The sequence below is a fragment of the Rhyacophila brunnea genome, unplaced genomic scaffold, assembly GCF_057557595.1.
Source record: "Rhyacophila brunnea isolate RB1 unplaced genomic scaffold, BYU_Rbru_1.0 scaffold_11, whole genome shotgun sequence".
NCBI lineage: Eukaryota > Metazoa > Arthropoda > Insecta > Trichoptera > Rhyacophilidae > Rhyacophila > Rhyacophila brunnea.
The window spans coordinates 35,525,349-35,549,113 of NW_028232763.1; the positions used below are offsets into that span (position 1 = coordinate 35,525,349).

The 23,765-nt window shown below is 35.1% G+C and overlaps 1 protein-coding gene across 1 annotated transcript in view; it reads right to left on the reverse strand.

Moving 5' to 3' along the window:
- LOC147078681 (uncharacterized) overlaps nucleotides 1-22,099 on the reverse strand; it is a 62,421-nt gene extending 40,322 nt beyond the window's left edge. Inside the window, exons 1-3 of the mRNA XM_085960358.1 lie at nucleotides 21,344-22,099; nucleotides 11,388-11,565; nucleotides 8,680-8,863 (exon numbers count right to left, since the gene is read on the reverse strand). Coding sequence (XP_085816484.1) covers nucleotides 8,680-8,863; nucleotides 11,388-11,565; nucleotides 21,344-21,768 — 787 coding nt within the window. The 5' untranslated portion in view covers nucleotides 21,769-22,099. The remainder of the gene's footprint in view (nucleotides 1-8,679; nucleotides 8,864-11,387; nucleotides 11,566-21,343) is intronic.
- Nucleotides 22,100-23,765: the final 1,666 nt, after the last annotated feature.

Below are 23,765 nucleotides of genomic sequence, written 5' to 3' on the forward strand. Positions count from 1 at the left end.
TCAGCCACTTGCTCAACCTATTAGGTCCATACTCTGACTCATACACAAATTGAAAAACAATATGTGTACTTGCCAGACCCAGGATTTGAACCCACTATAGACCGGCGCTTAAGCCACGCGGCCATCGTTGGTGTCAAATATTGTAAATTACCTTAATGTAAACTTTGAGTTCACGACCGTCAATCGATAACCACAAGTGATTAGTTTGTCAAAAAGATATTTGTGACGATATAAGGGTTCATGTTATAATAGAGTAGAAGGGGTGGTTTACATTACTATCAACACTATTACCATTTGTAAAATGGAATTCTACGAAGTAAATGCTAACTCAATTAATGATATTCAAACATACCTTGATGGCTTATTAGTAATCATGTGCATGAGTGTATGTACCGATATCAGAATAAGTAGTAAGAACCTACGTAATATTTCGCACAAAGGTAAACGAACATGACGTATATTATGTGTTGTTACGTTTAAATATGCATCTAATTTTCATATGCATTAGCTATTGAGACATGACATGACATTTACAAAGTTTAGGAATGCAATAATTAGAATATAAACTAATACATAATTAGATTATATATAACACAGTTTATCAGAAATGATGAAAATTAAAGAAAACTAAAAGGAAATAACTAAGTACATACTAGTTTTTAGTTGTAGTGTAATCGGCAGTTCAATTACATGTAGGTGCACTTCTTTCAAAATCGTCCGAATGGGCCGGCCGAGCTGACGCTATTTCGGTGATACTAAACAAAGATATTTCACGATGCCTATAATAATGTAATTAAGTACATATCGTTTGTTCTTGAAAACACCTAATTTGGCGTAATGAAGATTGCATTCTTGGCCGAAAGAAAACAAATTATACCTATAACACAGGTAAAATATATACCTATATTTTTTTAAAATATCGAATGAAGATTCGTGTTAATAGATTCATTGATTTGAGGAGATTCTGACTCATTCATCATCGACGTCATCTCAAGAGCTTTTTTTAATTCGTCATTTAAACGAAATATGAAGGGATCGGAAACGAGTTCCGTAGTAACGTAACGTTGATTATTATAGTCGTCATCGAGAGATAACATCTAGTTATCGATTGTACAAAATCTAAACTAAAAAAAACTCACGCGAATCTATCAAAAACAACAAAAAATCAAGAAGAAAACCTAACGAATATTTTTATTTACATACTAGATACGAGGGGAGTTCCATAAGTACGCGGAATGTGACAGAAAGAAAAGAATATAATATTATTATATATATGTTTTATATTTTTATTTTTCAATATAATCTCATCGGACATGAATACACTTCTTAAATCTATCGATTATTTTTTCTAAACCTTCGTGAAAATAATTTTCCGATTTGCCTTCAAAATGCTTGTTTACGCTACTCATCATCAAAATGTTTTCCACGCAAGTCTTTCTTCAAATTTGAAAAAGGTAATAATCACTAGGTGCCAGATCAGGACTGTAAGATATGTGAGGTAATTCCTGCAAGCCGCATTTTCTCATAGCACCCATTGCAACCCAATAGATTATTTTAAGTGATTTAAAATATTAGCGTTGTAGGTACTGTCCTGTGATGTTAGTGCCTTTTGGTTTATAATGCATTAACAGGATTCCTTGTGAATCCCAAAACACTGCTGTCACAACTGGCTGAACCACCCTTTTTATGCCACTGCATGGACTCCTGTTTTGACTCAGGGTCATAATGATAAACCCACGTTTAATCTCCCGTAACAATGTTGTTGATAAGTTCCTCTTGATTGACGCCAGACAGCTTTAAAAACTGCTTAGAACATTCCACACAGTAATTTTTTGACATCCCAAGATTTTCGTGTATAATTCTGAAAATTGTTATTTTGGATATATTGGAACCTTTCTGTGATTTTGATTAGTTTTAGCCGACCATTTTCCATAAGGGCATCTTCGATTCTTAGTATCATTTCATGTGTAGTGACATCACTTGGCCTTTCACAATGATCATCATCTTGTTTAACTACCTTGTTTAAATAAACGTGACCATTTTTATAAATCATGGTTTTACCACAACTGTCATAAACCAATTTCATTTCATTTTGGATAGCACACTTTTTCTGTATTTTGTGAGGAATTTAATTACTGCACGGAATATTTGACATTTTTAAAATTATCATAGACTTCCATTTATTCATTTGAATATTGGAAGCGATTTAATGGAAAAATCTACTTGAAATTACACAAGTATACCTAAAAAGGATTAAGTAGATACCTAACAATAAAAACATAATTTAAACCCCAATACTTGCTACTTTCACCACCATTCCGCGAACTTATAGAACTCCCTTCGTACTTATTAAGTACAGCCATTCAATAGATCAATGGTCATTAAAATGCTATGTTTTTGTTGTTCGCTGATGACTTGAAACTTCTCATGGAAGTTGTCACCTTGGACGATTGTCGTCAACTCTAACTTGATATAGATAATTAATATATTAGATAGGGGAAGGCGTAACAAACTGGACTTCAATATTGAAAACTTTACCAGTAATAAATGGTAAAAGGAGACAGTATAAAGCAAGCTTCCGTTATTTGCTAGCTTTGATTCGTTTCAAACACAATTAAAGATTAAATGTCTAAACGTCTATTGTATAGGTAGATACTATTTTAGTATATAATTATGATGTGCATTTTGATACACACCGCTGCATGAAAGTATGCGAGCGCATGAGTATTAAAATGAACAGTCTAGTCTGATTACGACGACACTCGCTAATCGGCTAATGGTTCGGAAAAACCTATGATGGTAATGCATACTAATGAAATAACCTGCTCGCTTTACTGCCCGCCGGGGTACGGAGTGCAATATATATTGCATACATATATATGTACATACCTAAGCTCTATTGTATGCGGATGGAATTGCATCACCTGTCCAGCCTGACAACAGAATGACAGTATAGGCAGGTACCGACTGCGTCACATCTTCACGCATTCACGCGAGAAGAGATAGGTACATATGCTTTTCTAAAACCATCTCTTATAATATTACTGCATAGGTATTACTCACATGAGTATGTAAGCCACGATCGAATCACCTAAAATTGAAAAACATCGCAACGAGTGCATACATAGGTAGATAGGTATGCGGTGGTTACAATATGTATAGAAATAATTAATATACTGCAGTGTGAATTTTGACTGGCATAGGTAGTGTTTAGTATTGTTGGAAATAGTCATTTCTATAACCAAAGATTTTCTCCAAAAAATACCTTCTTCTATTAATATGAATGCATTAGCAATGAATACATAAAGAAAAGTTGAAAACTGTTAAATGATCAGAATGGTTGAATTAGCACCAAGCCGATTCGCTGTGCGGAGTTGTATGTAGAAAGCACATTTTTGTCCTTATGAAATGACAAAAGGCACGTCCAGTGTTGCAAGCTCCAGAGATTTTTTTATACGATGCATAACACTAAGTAGGTCAACAATTGCGAAAAGGTCACATATAATCATAATTATAAAAACATTAGTAACCAAAGCGAGTGGCGGTGGATATTCGGTTGCCGTCAAAATAAAAAAAAAAAAAAATTAAAATCGGGATCTAAGGTCGGCCGGAGCCTGCAATTCCACAAAATCGTTGTTGAAGAGTGACTGAAAGCGGAAAGCCCACTGGGACTGTCGTTGAATATCGGACTCTGTGTTGCCATATTTTCAAATTGGAATTATAGTACTGAGCCTCCAAAATTATAGTATTTCGCCAAAAAATATAGTACGCGTTAAATGACCTATACTTTTCTTCATTTTCAAAAAATTACACGTTAAGTGATTAACGAGACCTTTTTTAGACAAAATTGAGACTAAAGTAATTAACGTCACCTTTTTTTAGACAAAATTCAAAAGTTAAGTGATTAACGTCACCTTTTTTAGCAATTTCAAATGTAAAGTGATTAACGAGAGATTAATAGAGACATTTTTTTCCCGTAAATTCAAAATTATAGTATTTTCGGACTTTTATATCGTACATAGTACGCGTGCCAAAATTATAGTACAAATACTATAATTATAGTACGGTTGGCATCACTGAATTCGGAGTTGACGCTGCTCGTTGTTGCTTGGCTCGATGACAGCGGAAAATCCCATCATAATTTAGCAAGGCCCACCCCACGCTCTGTGCCCAGCACCGGCTGCGGAGTGCGGGCACACACACACATACATAATATATTATTACACACACACATACCACGGCAATGTGATCGGAAAAAGAACAAAAAATGATTATAATAACAGCTATAAGCAATAAAAATACAACCTGAGAAGACTACATCGTTGTATGTATATTTTTGCCGTGAAATTAAAAATCGCTTGTTTCGATCGAGCAGAGTGAGAAAATAGTGTTCTATAAACAAAACGTCATAATATATTGTAACATTAATACTTTGGACGCTGAAGACGCACCTGGCGTGTAATTAATTTGCATTTTAAATGTGGTAATTTAAAAATCATTATCTAGTCAGCAGCGAATGAGTTTATTACACCATACCTATTTATATTCTACCAATTCTATTTTTCCATACCTATCCGCTCTTAGGCGTAAAACCCACTTAACGCAGCAAGTGGGGCTCTCGCGCAAAATTTCACAAGTGGCGCATAAATCATCGAAAATACAACGTAATCAAATACGCCAGCGCACACTGGATTTGACGACGCATTGTGCCCGCCTGCCCCATGAGTCATCGTTTTTTGGCGATACAAATTAACGAAAATACAACGTAGTCCATTCATTGAACACGGCTAGCAAAATCACGCTCCTGGCAGCGCCGTCGATAGACGGGCGAGAAGGCATTATTTAATAACAGTGAACTCTTTGTTTAGTTATTGCGTGTCCGATATTTCGCTGGTATAATAATGTCATCGTGAATATTAATTACATATCCCGAGAAATTTAATATTTTTATTGCTTTGTTATGAGATAATAATTATTTTGTGCTCCTTGAGCCCCTTATTACATAGGTGAAGGGTAATGCGCGGGTGGGAGGGGGCCTACTTCGTAGAGAGCGCACCGAGTGCCGCGTTGGTGGGCTTTATGCCTTATACGCAACATACGCGTCCACGCATGACAATATAATATTATAATACACCTACATACCTATGTTATTATATTATAACCCAGGAGCGAAGGGTGGAGGTGGGCTGTTAAGATTTAACATAATCGTAGCATACTAAACTTTGTCAGTCAAACGTACAAATGTTTGTTTTCATTGAACTAGTACTAGAGACTACAATGTGTTGATAGAATTTGTTAGTTTTTTTAATTCAATTAAACCCCGCCTAATCCGAACCATAGTAGATAATAGTAAAAAAATATTCGTTTATCTATAAAATATTTTTTATCGATTATGGTTTGATTTGGGCAGGGTTTAATTCGAATTTTAAAAACTAACCAGCACCTCAGCACAATCTGCAAATTGTATTCCTAGTTCTAGACAAACTTTAGTGTGCACTATTTATGTCGAATCTTAACAACAAATCCCCATCTAACCTAACCTACCTACCGTATGCACAGGGACAACCACTTATTAGGGTGCTGGAAACAGAGAATAACAAATCACAAATCAACATATCTTGCTGACGTTTAGTTAAACAAACCAACGAGTCGATTACCGAAGATATTGAAGAAATCCATATTTTATAGAGATGCGACGTCTCTGTCTTTTAATTATTTATTTGTCAGGGCTCGAAATGAACCGAAACAGACCGGATCTCAAATGCAAGAGAATGACGTTTTATCTCGTGGAAAATGTAAACAATTTCGGTCAGGTTGGTGGATTATTAAGAGCATAATTAAATAATTCAATTCATATACGTACCTACATTTTTTGTTATTCTTGAAGTTAAACACGAAACTTGTTGGACGCATGGTAAAAAATATGACATGGAAAACCCTACTTCAAAAAATAATGAGCGTCTGCGTCTATGATATTTTGTTACAAATAATTTCAATTTCTATTGAATTGCAGCCTTCGTCGAACAGGGTTTATTTTCTATGGGTGTTCCTGTTTACAGACATTGTCTCTGTAATAGCTTACGACTTAAGGCTATACCTCAGCTGAGGCATGGTCTAAAAAGATCGTGACTAGGCGATGCGCGGATTGTGCAAATGACGCGAGCCGAACGAAATATAATTTGTCATAAAAATTCAACATGCGTCCATTTAATGTTATGTTTATTGTTCTATTACTAATAATAATATATTCATTGACATGTTTTCTTTTTCAAGTAAATGGGTAAGGTTTTTTAGTCATCTTTACACGATTTAAGAATTAGTCCCCCCGTCGCCATCACAAAACAAATTGACATGTTCACAGCTCTACTTTCGCTCTCCGATTGCCAGCCAGTCCGAAATTTCGTCGAACCTATAGTTGAAAATTATTTTCTGTTTGATTGAAGCACCGTCGGCGTCGTAATGAATAATTTAGTAACGAATAGGATATGAAAATAATAGCGTTTTAGGTTGCTCCTTAAAATAAACATTTACGATTGTCGGAATTGTTGTGTTTATCTGTGTGAATATTTTGTAGAGATGAGAATATTTCCGCCAGTCTTGCTCGACAACTTTTATCCGACCTAATCTTCGTTAGATATACCTACATGTCAGAGTTTAAAACTATTAATGCATCTATCCGTCCAAGGTACGTAAGTATATAACAAATAATTACAAGATAAAAAGATTTTTTTATATAGGTACAACGTTTTTAAATTTTCTGTTGAATTATTATGCTCAAATTTGTACTTGATATGAAGTAAATAAAAAACAAACAAATATAGAATACTGAAATGTCCATTTTGACATTTCATTTTGATTTCCATAGTAACGCACGCATATATTAATAATTTAGTTGCTAGGACCACCCCCTTAGAAACCAATAATAGTGGATTGGATTACGGATTTTTCTGAAATAACTTTCCATACAAAACAGAATTTACTGAAAATGAATTCAATTCTGCTTAAAGATGGCTAAAAGTATTAAAAGAATGCATTGGCATCGTGTTCAGATATATTCTAAAAGTTTCGAATGTCTAGCTAGTCGGGAAGTTAGTTAAAAAGCGATTGCAAGATTTGTACTTGACAAACAAGAGTACGAGCTAATAAAAACGTTGTAAAAAAATCGAACACACTTTCATATTTGTATATATATATTTCAAATCCTAGTAGGTACTTCCGGTAAGATTGCGCGACAGCACATCACTTAATAAGGTGAATGTCGCACAATGAGGGCGTGATTGCTTACTTGGGGAAGTACGCAACAACCGCAACAAAAAAACAGCTTTTTTTACATGTGGGGAAATACGAAGTAACTGGGTCGTTGCCGCGCCCGCCTAGGTGCATCGCAAATAGATTAAGAGTTGATACTCGGCCGCCAGAATCGGTACATCTCATAATACGATTCATAAAAGAACGCCGAGAAGTGGGTACTGATGAATACGACATAATTACAACAAAAAAGACAACGGGCAATCCGGCGAACACTGCACGAATGAATAAAACATTGTTCGGCTTGCTTTAAATCCAGATTAATATCTCGATGAGAAAGTTCGCACGGTTTGGAAATCGCACAGCCGAATGAAATATTTTAATATATCATGCGTGAGATGATTTTCGCGCGTCGCTTCAACCAACAACCGCCAGACAAGATTATTTTTTTATTGCCGCTAATAACTAGATTTTGAAAAAATAAAAATGTGGTGCACACATAATATACAATACCATATTATTATGGCATATATTCAATGTTCCCTCTAAGGTGCGCGCGTGTGCGCGCGCACACCTGCCAAAATATGTCCGCACACATGTTTTCATCCCCCGCACAGTCCTCACGCAAATATATTGTAAAACAAAGTTTCAAGAAGGGATCACCATATCCGTCCCGTTCTATCGCATGTCCAAATATAGCAATGATCACGCCGGGTCCTCTTCATTTCCTTTGACATATTTCAACTTGCAAGAAACATTGTCAGTACAGTCTCATAGTAGTCCTTATTGTGAAAACATCACAGTTCTTACAATAGTTTTTAAACGGTAAAAGTGATCGTGCCAAAAAGCAGCGTTTTTTACTTAAAATATTTATAATACAAAACTAATAATCAATTTTTGTAATAAATAACTACAGGTGTGCTTAGTGTACGTAACAAACAATTCAAGTGAACAATTAAATTGCTTGCACAGTTACATAATATATAGTACAATTATTATACTTATTAATTGTTATAGAAAACTTATCCGCTAAAAATGTCAAAAAGGAGTGGATGTGATATTTCAAATGCGATCGTTAAGAAATCATGCGATAAATTTAAATTGGAATGGGTCTCTGACAAGATAATCATAACCATGCATAAATACACAGATATTCCCGAGTATTATGCGTTCGAATTCGTCGAACTTTGACTTAGATTTTAAACTTTGTCATTAAAAAATAAATTGCATGTGTATGTTTGTGGGATGGGGGGGGGGGGGGGGTGTAAATTTACCGCACCGGATGAAACCAACCCTGCACAGATGCGTTGATGATCCGCACACACAATATAAAAATTAGAGGGAACGTTGCATATATTATGTAGCCAACGATGGTTATGGGGTGTCGTATGTTTTCTCTCAATCTGTGTAACGGGGTGAGATGTGACTTACCATCGTAGTTTTTCTGGTCGAGCGCGTGCGGCAGAGATCTGGCTGCGGGTACTTGTGAATTGTGGGCGGGGGTCGGTTTTGTCGGCGCGATGAGGGGGGCGGTGAGGGCGCGCAGGCAGTAGATGTCACCGCTCGAGCTTGCCAGGTGAAGGGCTGTATTTCCTTCCGCATCTCGTGTGTTAACCTGCATTAAACAATTCATTCAATTACGTCTCCAACAATACAAGCTAAACCGGAAAGAGGTGATAAATACCAGGCGGTCAGATATTCTATCTATGGATTGGACGTGTGGAATAATAATTGGTATATTAAGTACTACGTTCTAAAATAAACTAGGGCACGATTAACACATTTGAAGATAATTCTTAAGATACTGATTATATAATGTGTTAATCGTGCCCATTTTTTGAATAATAAAATGCCTAATTCTTGTCAAATTTGGGATCACAGAGATTATAGATATAATTTTGTATCGTAAATATCTCACTGTAAAATGTTAAGATTAATTTTACTAATGGTTTTATAAATGCGTTTAAAAATTAATAAATCTAAAAAATCTTAACACCACTGCACATGGATGTACTGAAATATGACTATATTCTAAAACATTAGATCGAGAGGTTTAAAAGAATACTTTTTTATTTAAGTAATAAAAATACTTTATGCAGTCATCAATTTTTTTATTATTTAATTTTTTAAGGATTAAAAAGGATAATACGGCTTCAAAATTATATAAATAGATTATCTACAACGTTTAAGGAATGTCCAGTATTATGCTCTGAAAATACCATAAAATCTCCATTTTCACCTACGTGGCCGTTAAGGAGAGGTACATACGTTAGTATTCATAAAAAAAAACAACTGACAACTTCGGTACCTATCACCTTTGAAAAGAAAACTTTGCAGAAAAATGTGAGATTTTTATTTTATGAGTTTATAATATTTTAAGTAGGTATTGGGAAAATAGATGTATACGTCCATTATGGCAAATATTCTCAGTGGGCTCAGAATACGAGTATTATTATTATTAGCCATACCTACAAATTTATTATTTACCGATGTCGCAAAGTCGTGTAGTTAACGTGTAGTGAAACTTATGGCAACAAAATGAACTGGCTCCACGTTTCTGTTTTTTTAATCAGCAAGCATACATAATATTGCCATTGCCTAGTAAAAAAATGAAACAAAAAGCCAAATGGCCAAGTGGTTACTCGTCAGGCTTATAATGCCGTGAGGAGACCTGGTTTGAGTCCCGGGTCTGACAAATTTTCACAATGTTGTTTTTGAACCCGGCGTATGGAGACTTAATAGGTTGAGTAAGTGACTAACATCCATTTCTCGTAAAAAAATCTGTCAAGAAATCTCTTTGTGAGGCAACCCAGATCTACGTAGGATTGTAGAGCCAATTAAAAAAAACTATTGTATCATACAAAATGAAAATTGTTAGCAATATCGCGTATGATCAGCGTGTGCCGTTATTACACCTGTCCTAATTTCTTTGTATTTATTATATTGTAAATTTTAATTTGATTGCAGTTCGACGATTTTTAGAAAGTTCAAGTTCGATTGCTCAGCTTGACCGCAAAACACTTCTCAGGTATTATCTAACCGCACCAAATCCCGTAATAAGTAATCCCGATCAAACGTCATAATATTAGTAAATTATTATAACACAATTAACATTAGGTAGGTAATTAATGATCCAAACATTTAAATAAATTACTCGTTAATAACACATTGTGGCAGTTTAGTTCGACGAATGGGACAGATCATTGCCCACTGAAGAAGGAAGCCGATACATTACACGGCTGGTCCTACTTTTCGCCCCTCCCGTTGTCAATGGATGACCCGTCATTGTCTATAGAGTGCTCATAATGACGCGTCTGTCGTGTTCACTTGTCGGAATATTCTTAGTTTCAGATTTCTTTCAGATTATTTTAACGTATCTTGGAGACCTTGGAGTTCATCTGATTTAGTGGTTATGTGTTATTAATAATTAATTGGAAGTGACGATCAAAGTAAGTAAACTTCTTTTGTGTATAATAATATCATAATACACTAGGGCATTTGTCAATGTGACAGTCGATTCTAAACGACAATAACTAATAACTTATTTATACTCTTCAGTCATTATAGAATACCAAACTCTGCTTGCAAGTACGTTATCATTAAATAGTATGGCAGTGGACCACTCGTTGCTTGTGCAAAAAGTTATGTTCAGGCTTTATTAATCTAAAGATGGCGGTGGACAGATTCATTGAAATTTACCTTTTACTGTCGATTTCCACAAATAATTTCATGATAACGAATCTACATTCATTTCAAACGTACTTTGTTGATCCCCACCTAACTAAATAATGTTCAATACCTTCAAGAAAAGATTCAAAAGATCCTAAGTGTTATCCAATCAAGTAGGCACTATATAATATACCCACTGATGCACGCCTTTAATTTTATTAATGTTGCCGGTGCCGCTGAAGTGGTGAAGGATTCGGCAATGATAGGACATGTCTTGAGACACGGGTTTGCACCCTGGCTATCTGGTGCGACTCTAGTATTTACCACTACTGGTTAAATACGTACTGCGAGAATCGTTTATTAGAAGTTCAGAATAGAAGACAGAAGACGGAGGGAGAATGTTTCGACAAGTAAACCCGGTTCATGCACCTCGCTATTATTTATTTCAGTGAAGAAAGAAGAGTATGTACCTTGGCTCCGGCGATGAGCAGCCGTCTGGCGATGTGAGGCTGTTCTGTGAGGACCGCGAGGTGGATGGGGGCCCTACCGGAATCGTTGCGGACGTCCAGGAGTGAAGGGTGCGGCCGCATGTGCAGGAGCGCGAGCACGGCGTCTGTCATGCCGTGGACGATAGCTATGTGCAGCTGTCTGTCGGGGAAAACAATTGCAATTATTATTTACATTACTCTGTTTGATCGCTGCTGGCTATAACGAACTTTCCACCGTTAGGTAACATAATATGCGATTTTTTTTTCGTCTCGCATGTGGCAACTGTCGGCCGATGTTGACAAACTCTAAGCATGAAAGCAAAAATAACCACCCCACCCCATTGAAATACGATGAACGCCGGTTTACCTATATGTACAAAAAGTGGAGGCTAATAATTAGATACCTTGTGGTATGCAATGAAAAGCATTGAATTAAATATTCCGTCTTCTTCCACACATTTTTTGATTATATACTTCATATATAATATAATTATAAGCTCGTAAGTTATAAATATTTACGTCATCCGAAATCATAATTGAGTAAAAAATAACATATTTCAAATATCCGATATATTGTTTTGACCAATTCATCGATTCGTATAGTATGGAAGTAAGTAGCTTTGATTATACTATAATGTAATTTTGTAATAAATGTCAGTACATGTGACTACTAAATAATTGAAATATTACAGTTAGTCAAGTGAACGCTTCGAAACTATGATGATAATTGATAACTATATGAACGGTACGCACACTGAAAAAACATCAGTACCTACGTCGATACAATATATTAGGTACATACTTACTATTAGGTGTTGCTTATGTATGCTGTATGCTTGCAATTAAAAAGATTTAAAAATAAGTAGGCAGGTACCTAATGCACTTGAAACGAAATTGTATTATAATCATTGGCAAATATAAACAAATTAATAAATTATATACCGACTTAGCACATATGCGTTATATTAATACGGTTTAAATAATGATAACTTGAATGCGGAAAATCCTGAAAATATACGAACCCAAGAAACCATTCCCGCGCCGTCATCTCGCGCCAACTAACCGCAAAGAACAATTCCAATGGTACCTACCTACGTAATTAGATCGCGGTAAAGGTAAAAAATATTCAGGCAATGACCAGAAAATGGAAAACACTCAACTTAATTAAAGAATGTGAAATGCTAATCTCAAAAACATGTCAGGTAATTGCCGTGAATAAAAAAAAATAATGAGCGTGCATCCAGCGTTCAGACCGCGGAACAGAGTTCTTAACCGGGTAAGCGTTTCCCAGATGCATCCAGAGAGACTGGTCGAACGGGAAACTCGTTTGGCAAAACCCGAGCTTGGCAATAAACGCTGGAGAGGGTAATGACATCGTAATCCAGAATCCGAGCCGGCAACGGCGAACAATGGCGAATGTGTAAAAAAACAAATTAAATAATATAAAGGTGGCCGCGCGATAGCAGGGGAAATTGTTTCCAAATAGATATCGTGGGAAAGAGTCTCGGTGAGATAGACAGGTATACATATTTAGAAACCCGATATATTGATTAGAGCAACAGGCTTATTAATTCACTGGACAGGAAACGTCGTTTCCGAACCGCACAACACTTTTTTGAGCTTATCAATTCCATTTGGAAATACCCAGTTTAATGACTCGTTGAAGAAAATGTGCAGTTATGACTTATCTTATTATGCTTAAAAAATGAGCACATACATATAACATATTCCCACGTCATCCATTGGCAAGGCCGTATTTATCATAGGGCTGGGCTATAATAGATCGGGCCCCCTACCCGGTAGGGGCCCCGGGGTCCATAAAATATTTTTTGAAAACTTTTATGAATAAACCTCGAGGCAGACGAGGCAGCTGCCCTGATTCAAATAAGGTGCAGAAGCTTGGCCAAAATAGTTAGGTACTTAAGTATGTATAAAATATTACTGAAATCAATTGAAAAATATGCCATCGGAATAAATTAATGTACCTACACTATAGAATAGACAAATTTGCATATCAGGTCGGAAGCCATCGTAGCTTTCAGACGTATGGAAAAATTACCCAAAACATTCGCGGTTCAAAGACGTGCAATACAATACAGCAAGAAAGCAATAAAACTATTAAAAAATTTGAACGTTTTGTAAATTGCCGTGTTGTTGTTTATTCTGGAGCCAATAATACAGGGCCCCTTCAAGCAATCAAGCGTCAATCCGTCCTGTTCCTTGGCTCGTGTTAATAGACTCGGTAAATAATATGCTCCTGAACAAATTACAGTTGGGAATCCCTGATTTACTGTGTCCAAATGTAACTTACTCTATACTATATACATATCGTAATCTTACGTAAATCCATCTTATCTCTCCATGAGAAATACTGCGTTTTTTGATGTAAGCGAAATACGAGAGCATTGTATCAGCTACCTACTATCTAAATTCTAGATTATAGACTATGGATCAAAATTATACGTATTTTGTAAACAGCACGACTAGGAACTGTTTTTAAAGTTCGCAAATGTTTTACAGGTCTACAAAATGAACGAGGGCCTCAAGCAAACGTTTGTTGTAATGAATGCATTATTAAAATGATTTGAAAGTGACATATAAAGCAGCCATTTTGAATGACGTGTGACGTTACGTCACAAACAGTGCTATACGCTATAATATGGTGGAAAATCGGTTAAATAGCTTATAAAGAATTTGGGAATCTCATACATACGGCCCTTAGACTTTACTGTTCAGATGAGTTTATGATCGGCAGACAGAGTAGAAAGAATCAACAAAATGATCTGTGCAGAGAACACACGGAACAAGTGTAAATTAGGTACTTATATGATGAAATCGACGAATGGTTTTCTCGGTTTTAATAAAATAGTCAAACATAGAGTTTCATCCGTCGATTTCTGTAAACTCTTCATAGCCGCGCTCGGCACCAAGTTATTGCGCGTTGGACGGTCAACTCGAAGAGGTAATGCAAGAAATTAAAGCAAAGCAACTCGTAAAGCAGTCGTGTAATTTGCTGTTCCCTAAAAATGCAATCGGCAGTTCGTCTTGCAAGTTGATAGACGGGTGGTTCAAACCAGACCGATGGCAATATTCTTTTTCGTACTAAATAATACATAATAAAGTATCGCAGAAGATATTGTCGCCAATCTGAGCTCGGGGGTGTAACTAAATAGCAGATCGCCGATCAAATCCAAGGGCTTTCGTCATTTTTCATTTCAAAATTGTCGCATTCCGAGTCCGCTGTGACGTTTTCTCGCCACACATCAGGTGGATTCACTCTAGCGCGCGTAAAAAGTTTCACTACAAAACTACTCGCTATTTAAAAGAAATATGTGAATATTTATTTTAAAATTGCGATGTGTTCGAAATAATAAATGTAATATAATATTATGTCGGAATGATACGGGGCCATGTTATGAACACGGCAGGAATCGGTGAAAGTGACATTAGTTACAAGCATGTATAGTCGTAGTATTTTTGTAAAGTTTGTACGAAAAATAGATGTTCGCTTCCATCAGTTTCGCGCATTTATTTTGTTCAATAAACCGGTTTCCCCAGATAACTGTCGATGTTGATTTTATGTATGTACCTACGTATAATGTCTTTTTAGTAGATATTATATACTTATTAAATTTTGTATTCGTCGAGTTATTCTCAAATGCTTTAGATTCGTCCTCGAACCAGTCGAACCTTCTTTTAGATTTAAGTGAAAAGCTGTCATAAACATTATTTTGACAAACAGAAACGGTGACGGATTTCGAAAAATGGAAAAACCTCGCCTTGCTTAACTTACTTTTTCAAGTTTCGAGGTTATACTATGGTAATATTATATCAACGACCTTGTTGCTTATTTTTTACCACGTTTTTCTTAGCTCGTATTCTTGTTTGTCCGGTGGTTGTTTATCCAGTGCAAATCTTGCAATCGATTTTTAACTAACTTCCCGACTAGCTAGAAGACATTTGAAACATATCAGAACACGATGCGAATGCATTCTTTTAATACTTTTAGCCATCTTTAAGCAGAATTGAATTCATTTTCGGTTAATTCTGTTTTGTATGAAAAGTTATTTCGGAAGAAATCCGTAATCCAATCCACTATTATTGGTTGCTAAGAGGGTGGCCCTAGCAACTAAATTATTAATATATACGTGCGTTACTATGGAAATCAAAATGACATTTCAGTATCCTATATTTGTTTGTTTGTTGCAAAATAGCAAAAAAAAATATTTGTTAACAATTGCCTTATTTGCCCTAAATTATTAATACATAGAAGTGTCAAGTTTATATGATTCAACAGAAAATTTAAAAACGTGGTATAAGTTCTTTTTATCTTGTAATTATTCCGTGTAACAAGAGCTTTAGTTAGTATACAGATGCCAATGCAGTGTCCATGCGTTCTATTCAAATTCATCCGTCTAAACCAGCGATACTCAACCTGCGGCCCGAAACACATTTATTATCAGGAATTTCGTATATCTTGAGATTCGTTTCGACTTTGACGCACAGATAGTGACACCCGAAGAGGATTGTCATTATGGTCCACATCAGATCTGGTATAAGAGTGTTGCTATTCTATTGCACACGATTAATTTTAAAAAACATACATCATTTTTTAAATCTCAAAAATATTTTGTAAAAAAGGGGGGGTTTCATGATTTTTTTCGTCACACCAGTAGTGATGCGGCCCGCGTTACTTTACAAATATATGTATTTGGCCCGAAGAAAAAAAAGGTTGAGTATCATTGGTCTAAACTCTAAAATATTCACAAATCGGTTTCTTGTAATTGTATCGATTCCTCTTATGTTTAACTTTCAGACTTCTTGCTTTCCGTATACCAGGGATGACGAACTTCTGGCACGCGGACAAAGCTGGAATTGTGTAGGTATGCAAACAATTAAGTATGTAGTCTTTTACACATCATTTGTCTAAAATCTACTGTATATTTAGAATTTACTTTATCTGACATTGGCGTGTTCGATTCTCGTATAAGCCGCGTCCTTTAATTGTATTATTATCACAATTAGGTACTGTAAAATAAACAAAATTGACATCGTGCAACTAAGAAAGGTTTTACTAAATATTGATAAAAAAATGCGGTGTTTATTTTTTTAATAAATTTACAATAAACAATTGTATTTTGGCTTTTTATTTTATTGATTTGACACGCGATTTCCTACATTTTTTTGCACCAGACTGGTCTCGTTAATCACGATTACTGTATTTTATTTTCAAAGTTACAAAATGATAGTATTTTCGCATTTATAAGTATCTACCAACTTTTTCTGTCCTCTGTTTTCCTATAAAAACATAATATATGTCCCCAAAGGTGCCGGTAGTTCACACGGGTTCGGCGGCAAAAATGATGTACGATTTTGAAAATATAGGACAGAAGAGAACTAGGTTTTTCAGAAAAAAGATCATAATTATAATATGAAGTACACCGTGCTGAAATAATGCAGCCATGGTCACCATATAAAATGATTTTTTCAGCAAAAAAACATTAAGTATATTTTTCAACATAGTCCCCTTTATATTTGATACACTTAATCCAGCATTTTTTCAAATTTTGTGATCTCTTCCAAATAATATCTACGATTTTTCAACCCTTCAAAATAGGTCTTATTTTCTGTGATGACCTCGTCATTAGTGCCAAGCCGATGTATCTATAGTGTAAGGCCAAGCCTTCATCCGCCGAGCCATTTCTTTGAATCTGGAAATAGTCGCAGGGGGCTAAATCTGGAGAATATAATATGAGGAAACAATAATTCATACTTCAATTGGTGCAATTTTGCCATGAAAACGACACACGCGTGCATCCGTCCATTGCATTGCAATAAATAAATTGCAGCAATATTCCTCAGTAATCGTTTACCCCTTTTTAAGGTGGTCGATTTGGATTATGCCACGTGCATCCGAAAAAACTGTGACGATAACTTTTCTAGCAGATTTCACCGTCTTTGCATTCTTCGGTGCCGATTCACCAGAATAAGAAACCGACTGTTTCCACCGTTCCTTGATCTTTGGTGTATAGTGACGGATCCACAACTATAAATTGACGCAGAAATGCATTTGGATTACGCTTAAACATCTCCAAAGATAGATGCCTTTGAATTTGTCCCTCGTCGAGCAACCGCGGCAATCGACTTGCGGAGAGCTTTCTCATATCCAAATGATTATGAAACATGTGTTAACCCGTTAAATTGGGATGCCTACAGCGTCACCGATCTCGTGCATTTTCACTCGCCGGTCTCCCAATCACAATATCATGGATTTTCTCGATCATTTTTTCTGGTGCGGTGACCTCAATTGACGTCCCGAACGTTCGGCATCACTTCATGTGCTCGAATGCCCACAACAAAAATCGCTAAACCAATCGTGAATCATTTTAATCAACTGAGAAGTGTCCCCGTAATATTTTTCAAGCTTTGTTTTGGTTTGCGAAATGGTTTTTCCACGCAAAAATGTTTTATCAACACGGAAACTCACCTTTTTCTCCATTTTTACATATCTACATACTAGAGATTGTCTGCTTCAAGAGCTGTTAAAAATAAACTAAACTACATATCTGCCCAAAAATGTTAATGTTGCCTAGTAACAGATGATACCTACTTGACATATTATGTTACCTATGTGAGTTTTGGATTGTGAATTCATTTCTTAGAATTTTACCTAACTTATCATATAACCCTCGTATTTTAACATTTATATTAGGCATTGCATGCTTACGGCATTATTATAAAGTAAACAATATAAATAATACAGAGTTATTATAGTAAGCCAGGGCCATGGCCCCCACAAGGGGGGGGGGGGGCTGACAGGGCTCTAGCCTGGGGGCCCGGGCTAAGGAGGGGCCCGGCGTGGCGAGTCGGTGGTCGGCTTTGGTCTTTGACTGATCCACTGTACAAATACTGATGAACTACACAAATGATTCGGTTTTCGGATAGGTACCTCATTACTCGATATCTGGGTACATATAGTATTTTCTACAAATCACTTCAATAGATGTTGTCGAAAGGAGAGTAAGTACATACTTTTTTATCCTCGTCGTCTTTAGGACTTTTACGATGCAAATATAGTGGTCTTAACTTTTTCATCCACCGAGAAACAAAAGTAGGTATTATCCCATTGTCTAATAATTACAAGATAAAAAGAACTTTTTATATACCACGGTTTTAAATTTTCTGTTGTATCATATAAACTTGACAATTCTATGTATTAATAAAATCTTTTTATTGTACTTGATAGAAATACTGAAATGTCATTTTGACATCTCATATTGATTTCCATAGCAACGCACGTATATACTAATAATTTAGTTGCTAGGACCCCCTTAGCAACCAACAATAATAACTTTCCATACAAAACAGAATTAACTGAAAATGAATTCAATTCTGCTTAAAAATGGCTAAAAGTATTAAAAGAATGCATTGTCGTCGTGTTCTGATATATTCTAAAAGTTTCAAATGTCTAGCTAGTCGGGAAGTTAGTTAAAAATCTTCAATCGTCCAATACAAATCTTGGACAAAGAAGAAAAAATTTATACTGGACAAACAAGAATACGAGCTAATAAAAACGTGGTAAAAATATACTACGTCGAATACCTAGGTATACTATTGCAACAACACTATTAATAGGTAATAATAATAATCAACTTATATTATTATAATTTATAATATAAATATAAATGATACTTAGGTAACGGTTGCATGATAATTATAATAGTGCTTGTAAATTAAGTAGGTACTAACGTCAATTCACTTGATCTCCCGATAGTATTAACCATGTTTTATCACTGTTTTAAATACTTATTATAGTTAAAAAATACACGAAACTATTATTATTTATAAAAATCACATCAATTTTGCACACTCGCGAGAAATACGTCATAAGGATTGCATTATCTATAATTTATTAATCAGGTACGACGAGAATATTACAAAACAAAGTTTTCACAAAAGTATTGTATTATAAATTATAATACCCAATACTGAATATCGTTGTTTATTAATTAAGTTAATTATCGAATATTTTGTATAATAAATAATAATTTTATTATAGGTACTATTTAATAATAAATGTTTGCATTTAACGTGTGCACGCGAAAATAGTGTTGTCTTCAATATAATTAAGCTGGATATCGAAAATATCGAAAGTAAATTAAAACTGGTATAATATTGAATCCCCGGGCGAGATATAATTTTTTTTTAAAATACTTTTTGGTATTGAGTTTTTTTTTTAAATAAAATCACGCGTATGCCTATAAATTCTGTAAATATTTTCTCGAAAGAACTATAATTTCGAAAATCAGAATACCATCTTAATAATATTATTTATATAACAACAGTTATAATGTCACTTATAAATTTACGCGGGAAAAAACACTAACATCCGAATTAAACCGACCTAAAAGAGAGACGTGCAGAATAGTGTGTAATACGTAGTATAAGGAAATGCAATTGCTGTGTTCCCTGGAGGGATAGTCGCAGGTGTAAAACCCAACAATATAATATAATCCAAGTGATCATCGCAAAAATATATCTATTGTTGACGTTTAATTATAGTTAAACACAATATAATAACAATAGTTATGAACAGCTTTGTCCCCCTTCAATAAGACATTATCAACTGATAATTTTCGAGAAACTCGTATAATTGCGCGCCTAGAGAGTAGAACCCCAAATTCTCTGATTCCGGCATTGATACCAATAGATGGCAAGATTTATATTATTGTTAGTTAAAATGAAATCAAATGCAGCATTTTTTATGTGCACAGGGCTCCTCAAGAGTAAATTTGGTACTGGCAGACACGCATTTTTTCCACAAAACGTAGCGCTGGTGTCGAGAATTTCACGACAGGACGCTGCACTCCGGTCCATTTCGAGCCCTAATAATACCGATGGATAAACGAATTAATTAGCTCAGTGCTAGCAAAAAACCAATGACCGAAACGAGTCACAAGAGATATGGGGAAAATTGTATTTATCTAGGTTAACCAAAGAATATCATAAAATTATAATATATAGGTAGGTAGGTAGGTACCTATCTATTTTGTTATATTTATAAGTTGGTTCCTTTTAATACCAACTTGGCAATTGAAAGATACAAACATGCATAATAATAATCTGTAATAAGTAATTATTTTCTTAATAATGTATAAAAACTATTGAAAACAAAAGTCCACTTCGATATATTTTTTATATCGAATAGGTATCGGAATTATGTTCTAATCACTAAAACTTTCGCGCATCCCTCATGCAAAGCGACCGAGCCACTAGCCAGTGCAGTGTTGCCATGTCTACTGAAATTTCAGTACATCTACTGAAATATTGGTCAGTAAAAGAAGATATTGTGATGAATAAGTCATTTTTTACATGATTTTTTAAAATACTCTTGTGAGATTATGTCAATATGCACGCTTTCACCAAACACAATCGTTGAATTTCATACATTTTTGTCAATCTACTGATATTTTGAAGAAAAAATAGAAAATCTACTGAATTTTGAAAATGTTAGTTGGCAACACTGAGCCAGTGTAGCCACACAAGGCCATAATGCTCGTACAAATAACAAAGTAGGTAGATTTTTTAGTGAATAATGGCATGTTTATCAAAAGGTAACACCTTTAATTTGAAGAATATTGAAATAAAAAATACAAATTCTAGTGAAAATGTTACACACTGAAGTCAGACATTCTTTAAATGTTGGTAGAGAGTACAATTTATTGATAATAACTATATTGTTGTAAATGTAAATTGTAAACAATATTAATTTCCCCCACTCAAAACCACAAGATAAAACTTTGCACGCACATAATACCAGCTAGCCGCGTGAATAATAAATCAAGTTTCCCCGGTCAAGATAATGACTCTATTCATAATCAACAAAAATTATATTACTACATAGAACTATGGCATACTTTGAAAAACCAGCAACTTACGTATCTCCGTTGTCATCTTGTCTGAAATACAGTTCCCACGGTTCAGGTTTTGGAGAGATGTTTGAAATCATGCGTGCAGTGGATTTTTGTATATCTGTCTGCCCCGAATTAAGATTATTCCTCGGTTCATTCTCTAAATGAAGATCAGAAAATGATTCGCCGATGTCGAATCCGCTGTCAATCTTTCCCATGTCAGGTTCATAGTCTTCGGCGATATCTTCATCGATATTATCTTCATTTACTCGACAATCTGTGTCAGACTTATATTCTTCGCTTTCAAACTGTTCACAACTTAAATTTTCACCAGATATTAATCCAGAATCCACAAAGCAATCATCTTCGACGTGACTCTTCGCATCATCGAGTGAAGTCTTTTTCGGTTGATTCGATGAAGTGTGGGAACTCCTACTTGACCTTCCACTCATTTTATAAGGCTTGTATATACTTTTAAAAGAAATACAAACAATTATTCTAATAAACAAATACGCGATTCAAAACTTGCACAAACGTAATAACATTCAACTAATTGATATTAGCCCGTGTCAGACAAACTTATGAAACGGATAAACAATAAAGAAATGTTAGAATATTATGTATATGAACACTAAAAACAAAAAAACAACATCATTTCAGCAAAACAAGAATACACTTTGACGTTTAAATAACAGCAGCTGTTTTCGGAAAACTCGTTCGATGCTCGGCGCGATATACACTATCACTACTCAATGTTCGTTTCACAATGGTTTGTGCGTTTGTGATTGTGACGGATTGTGTTTTTACTATATTGTCTATTCCTATTGGAACCAAAGAGAATTGGAACACGTTCCAAAACTACATAAGGTGGTATGTTGTAAAAATTCGTTTCCCCCACTTTTAATTCGTTGGTTTTTCCAAAATACGTACCTACCTACCTACCTTTTTTCAAAAGATTGACTTTAAAGCCTCCCCCAAACCAAAGCGAATATTCGCAGCGAATTCGCAACGCCCTCGCTATCGCTGTCGCTACCGCTTGGCCCCACACCAAAGCGTCAGCGACGCAGCCATAGACTAAATAATTTTATTTACGCGCCAGATTTAAAATTGTAAATATTATTAATATTTTACGCCAATTATTCTATAATTTTTATGAATTAAATATAAAAAATACACGTACACTATAGCGCTTTCAGAATTGCTACAACTTTTACCCACTTTGCGTAAAGTGTATTTTAATTATCTGAAACAAGGTGGCAGCATTGGATGCAGCCATAGACTAAATACATATACGAATGTCAAAGTGACAGTTGTGTGTTGACAAAATGTACACGTCTTCTGAATGCTTATTACACGCTGAAGATATAATGAGATGGCGTGCGACAAATTACATCGACATTTAATATAACCTTACTCTATGACAGGGCAAGATTGCCATGGCTCATAGATAAGATAGATTTACTCAGTTTCATAACTGCACATATTATAAATAAGCATTTACCATGAAGGGTTAACAGGATTTGAAGGTAATATGCTATTGAAATAACATGTCTCCGTTATTTGAATTGTAGGTTTTGACTACCTATTTTGCGTTTCTACGCAGAGGGAGCGTACCAAAAACGGGTAGGCCTAGTCTTCTGCGCAATGAGCCAGGCATCAGTAAGCAGATGCATAGGAAACGTGTCCGATGCTATAATAGCAGTGCTTAGTAATACTTACATACAGTCGCCATACAGCGCTGACAGTCTTTAGTGTTGTGTTGATACCCTCTGATCAATTTATACAATATTACAATGTACATGTCATGTAACTAGAGTAACTGCGCATAGACACAACAAGTAAATTACCTACTCAATAAGAATTTAACGGGAATATTATTTTGTGTCGGTAAAAATATTTTTTAATTTCAGACTTCAAGAAAGGGCAGGTTTCCCGAAAATCATTGGGTGCATTAACTGCACCCATGTGCGAATATACCCGTCATACTTGGAGACTTTCAAAAATGAGCGCAGAAAATTTTCTGTAACTGTGAAATTCGTAATAAAATCTATGTTGTTTCTGATCCATTCATATTCATTACGTATAATATCATAACATGACATTTATTTTTATGCAGGTATCTGACAAAGGAAATCTGGCACTCGAGTGCCAGATTTCCTTTGAGTGTTTATGACCAATTCATATTTAGTGGATCGTTGGTAAAAACTGAAATGAAACATCTACAGAACGACAAGAATTGGGAATTTTGTTTTATTAGGGAAGTATGTTAAACTTTACTTTACTATGGCAGTACCAGTAACAAATATTTTTGTTTGGTTTATATTCATCCGTATTTTGTATAGGTACTTCAAAGGAATCAAAATTTTGCATAGGTATGAATATGATATTTAATGAAACAGTTTTTTAATTATTTAAATCCTGATTTCTAATATTTTTACAACTTTCAGTC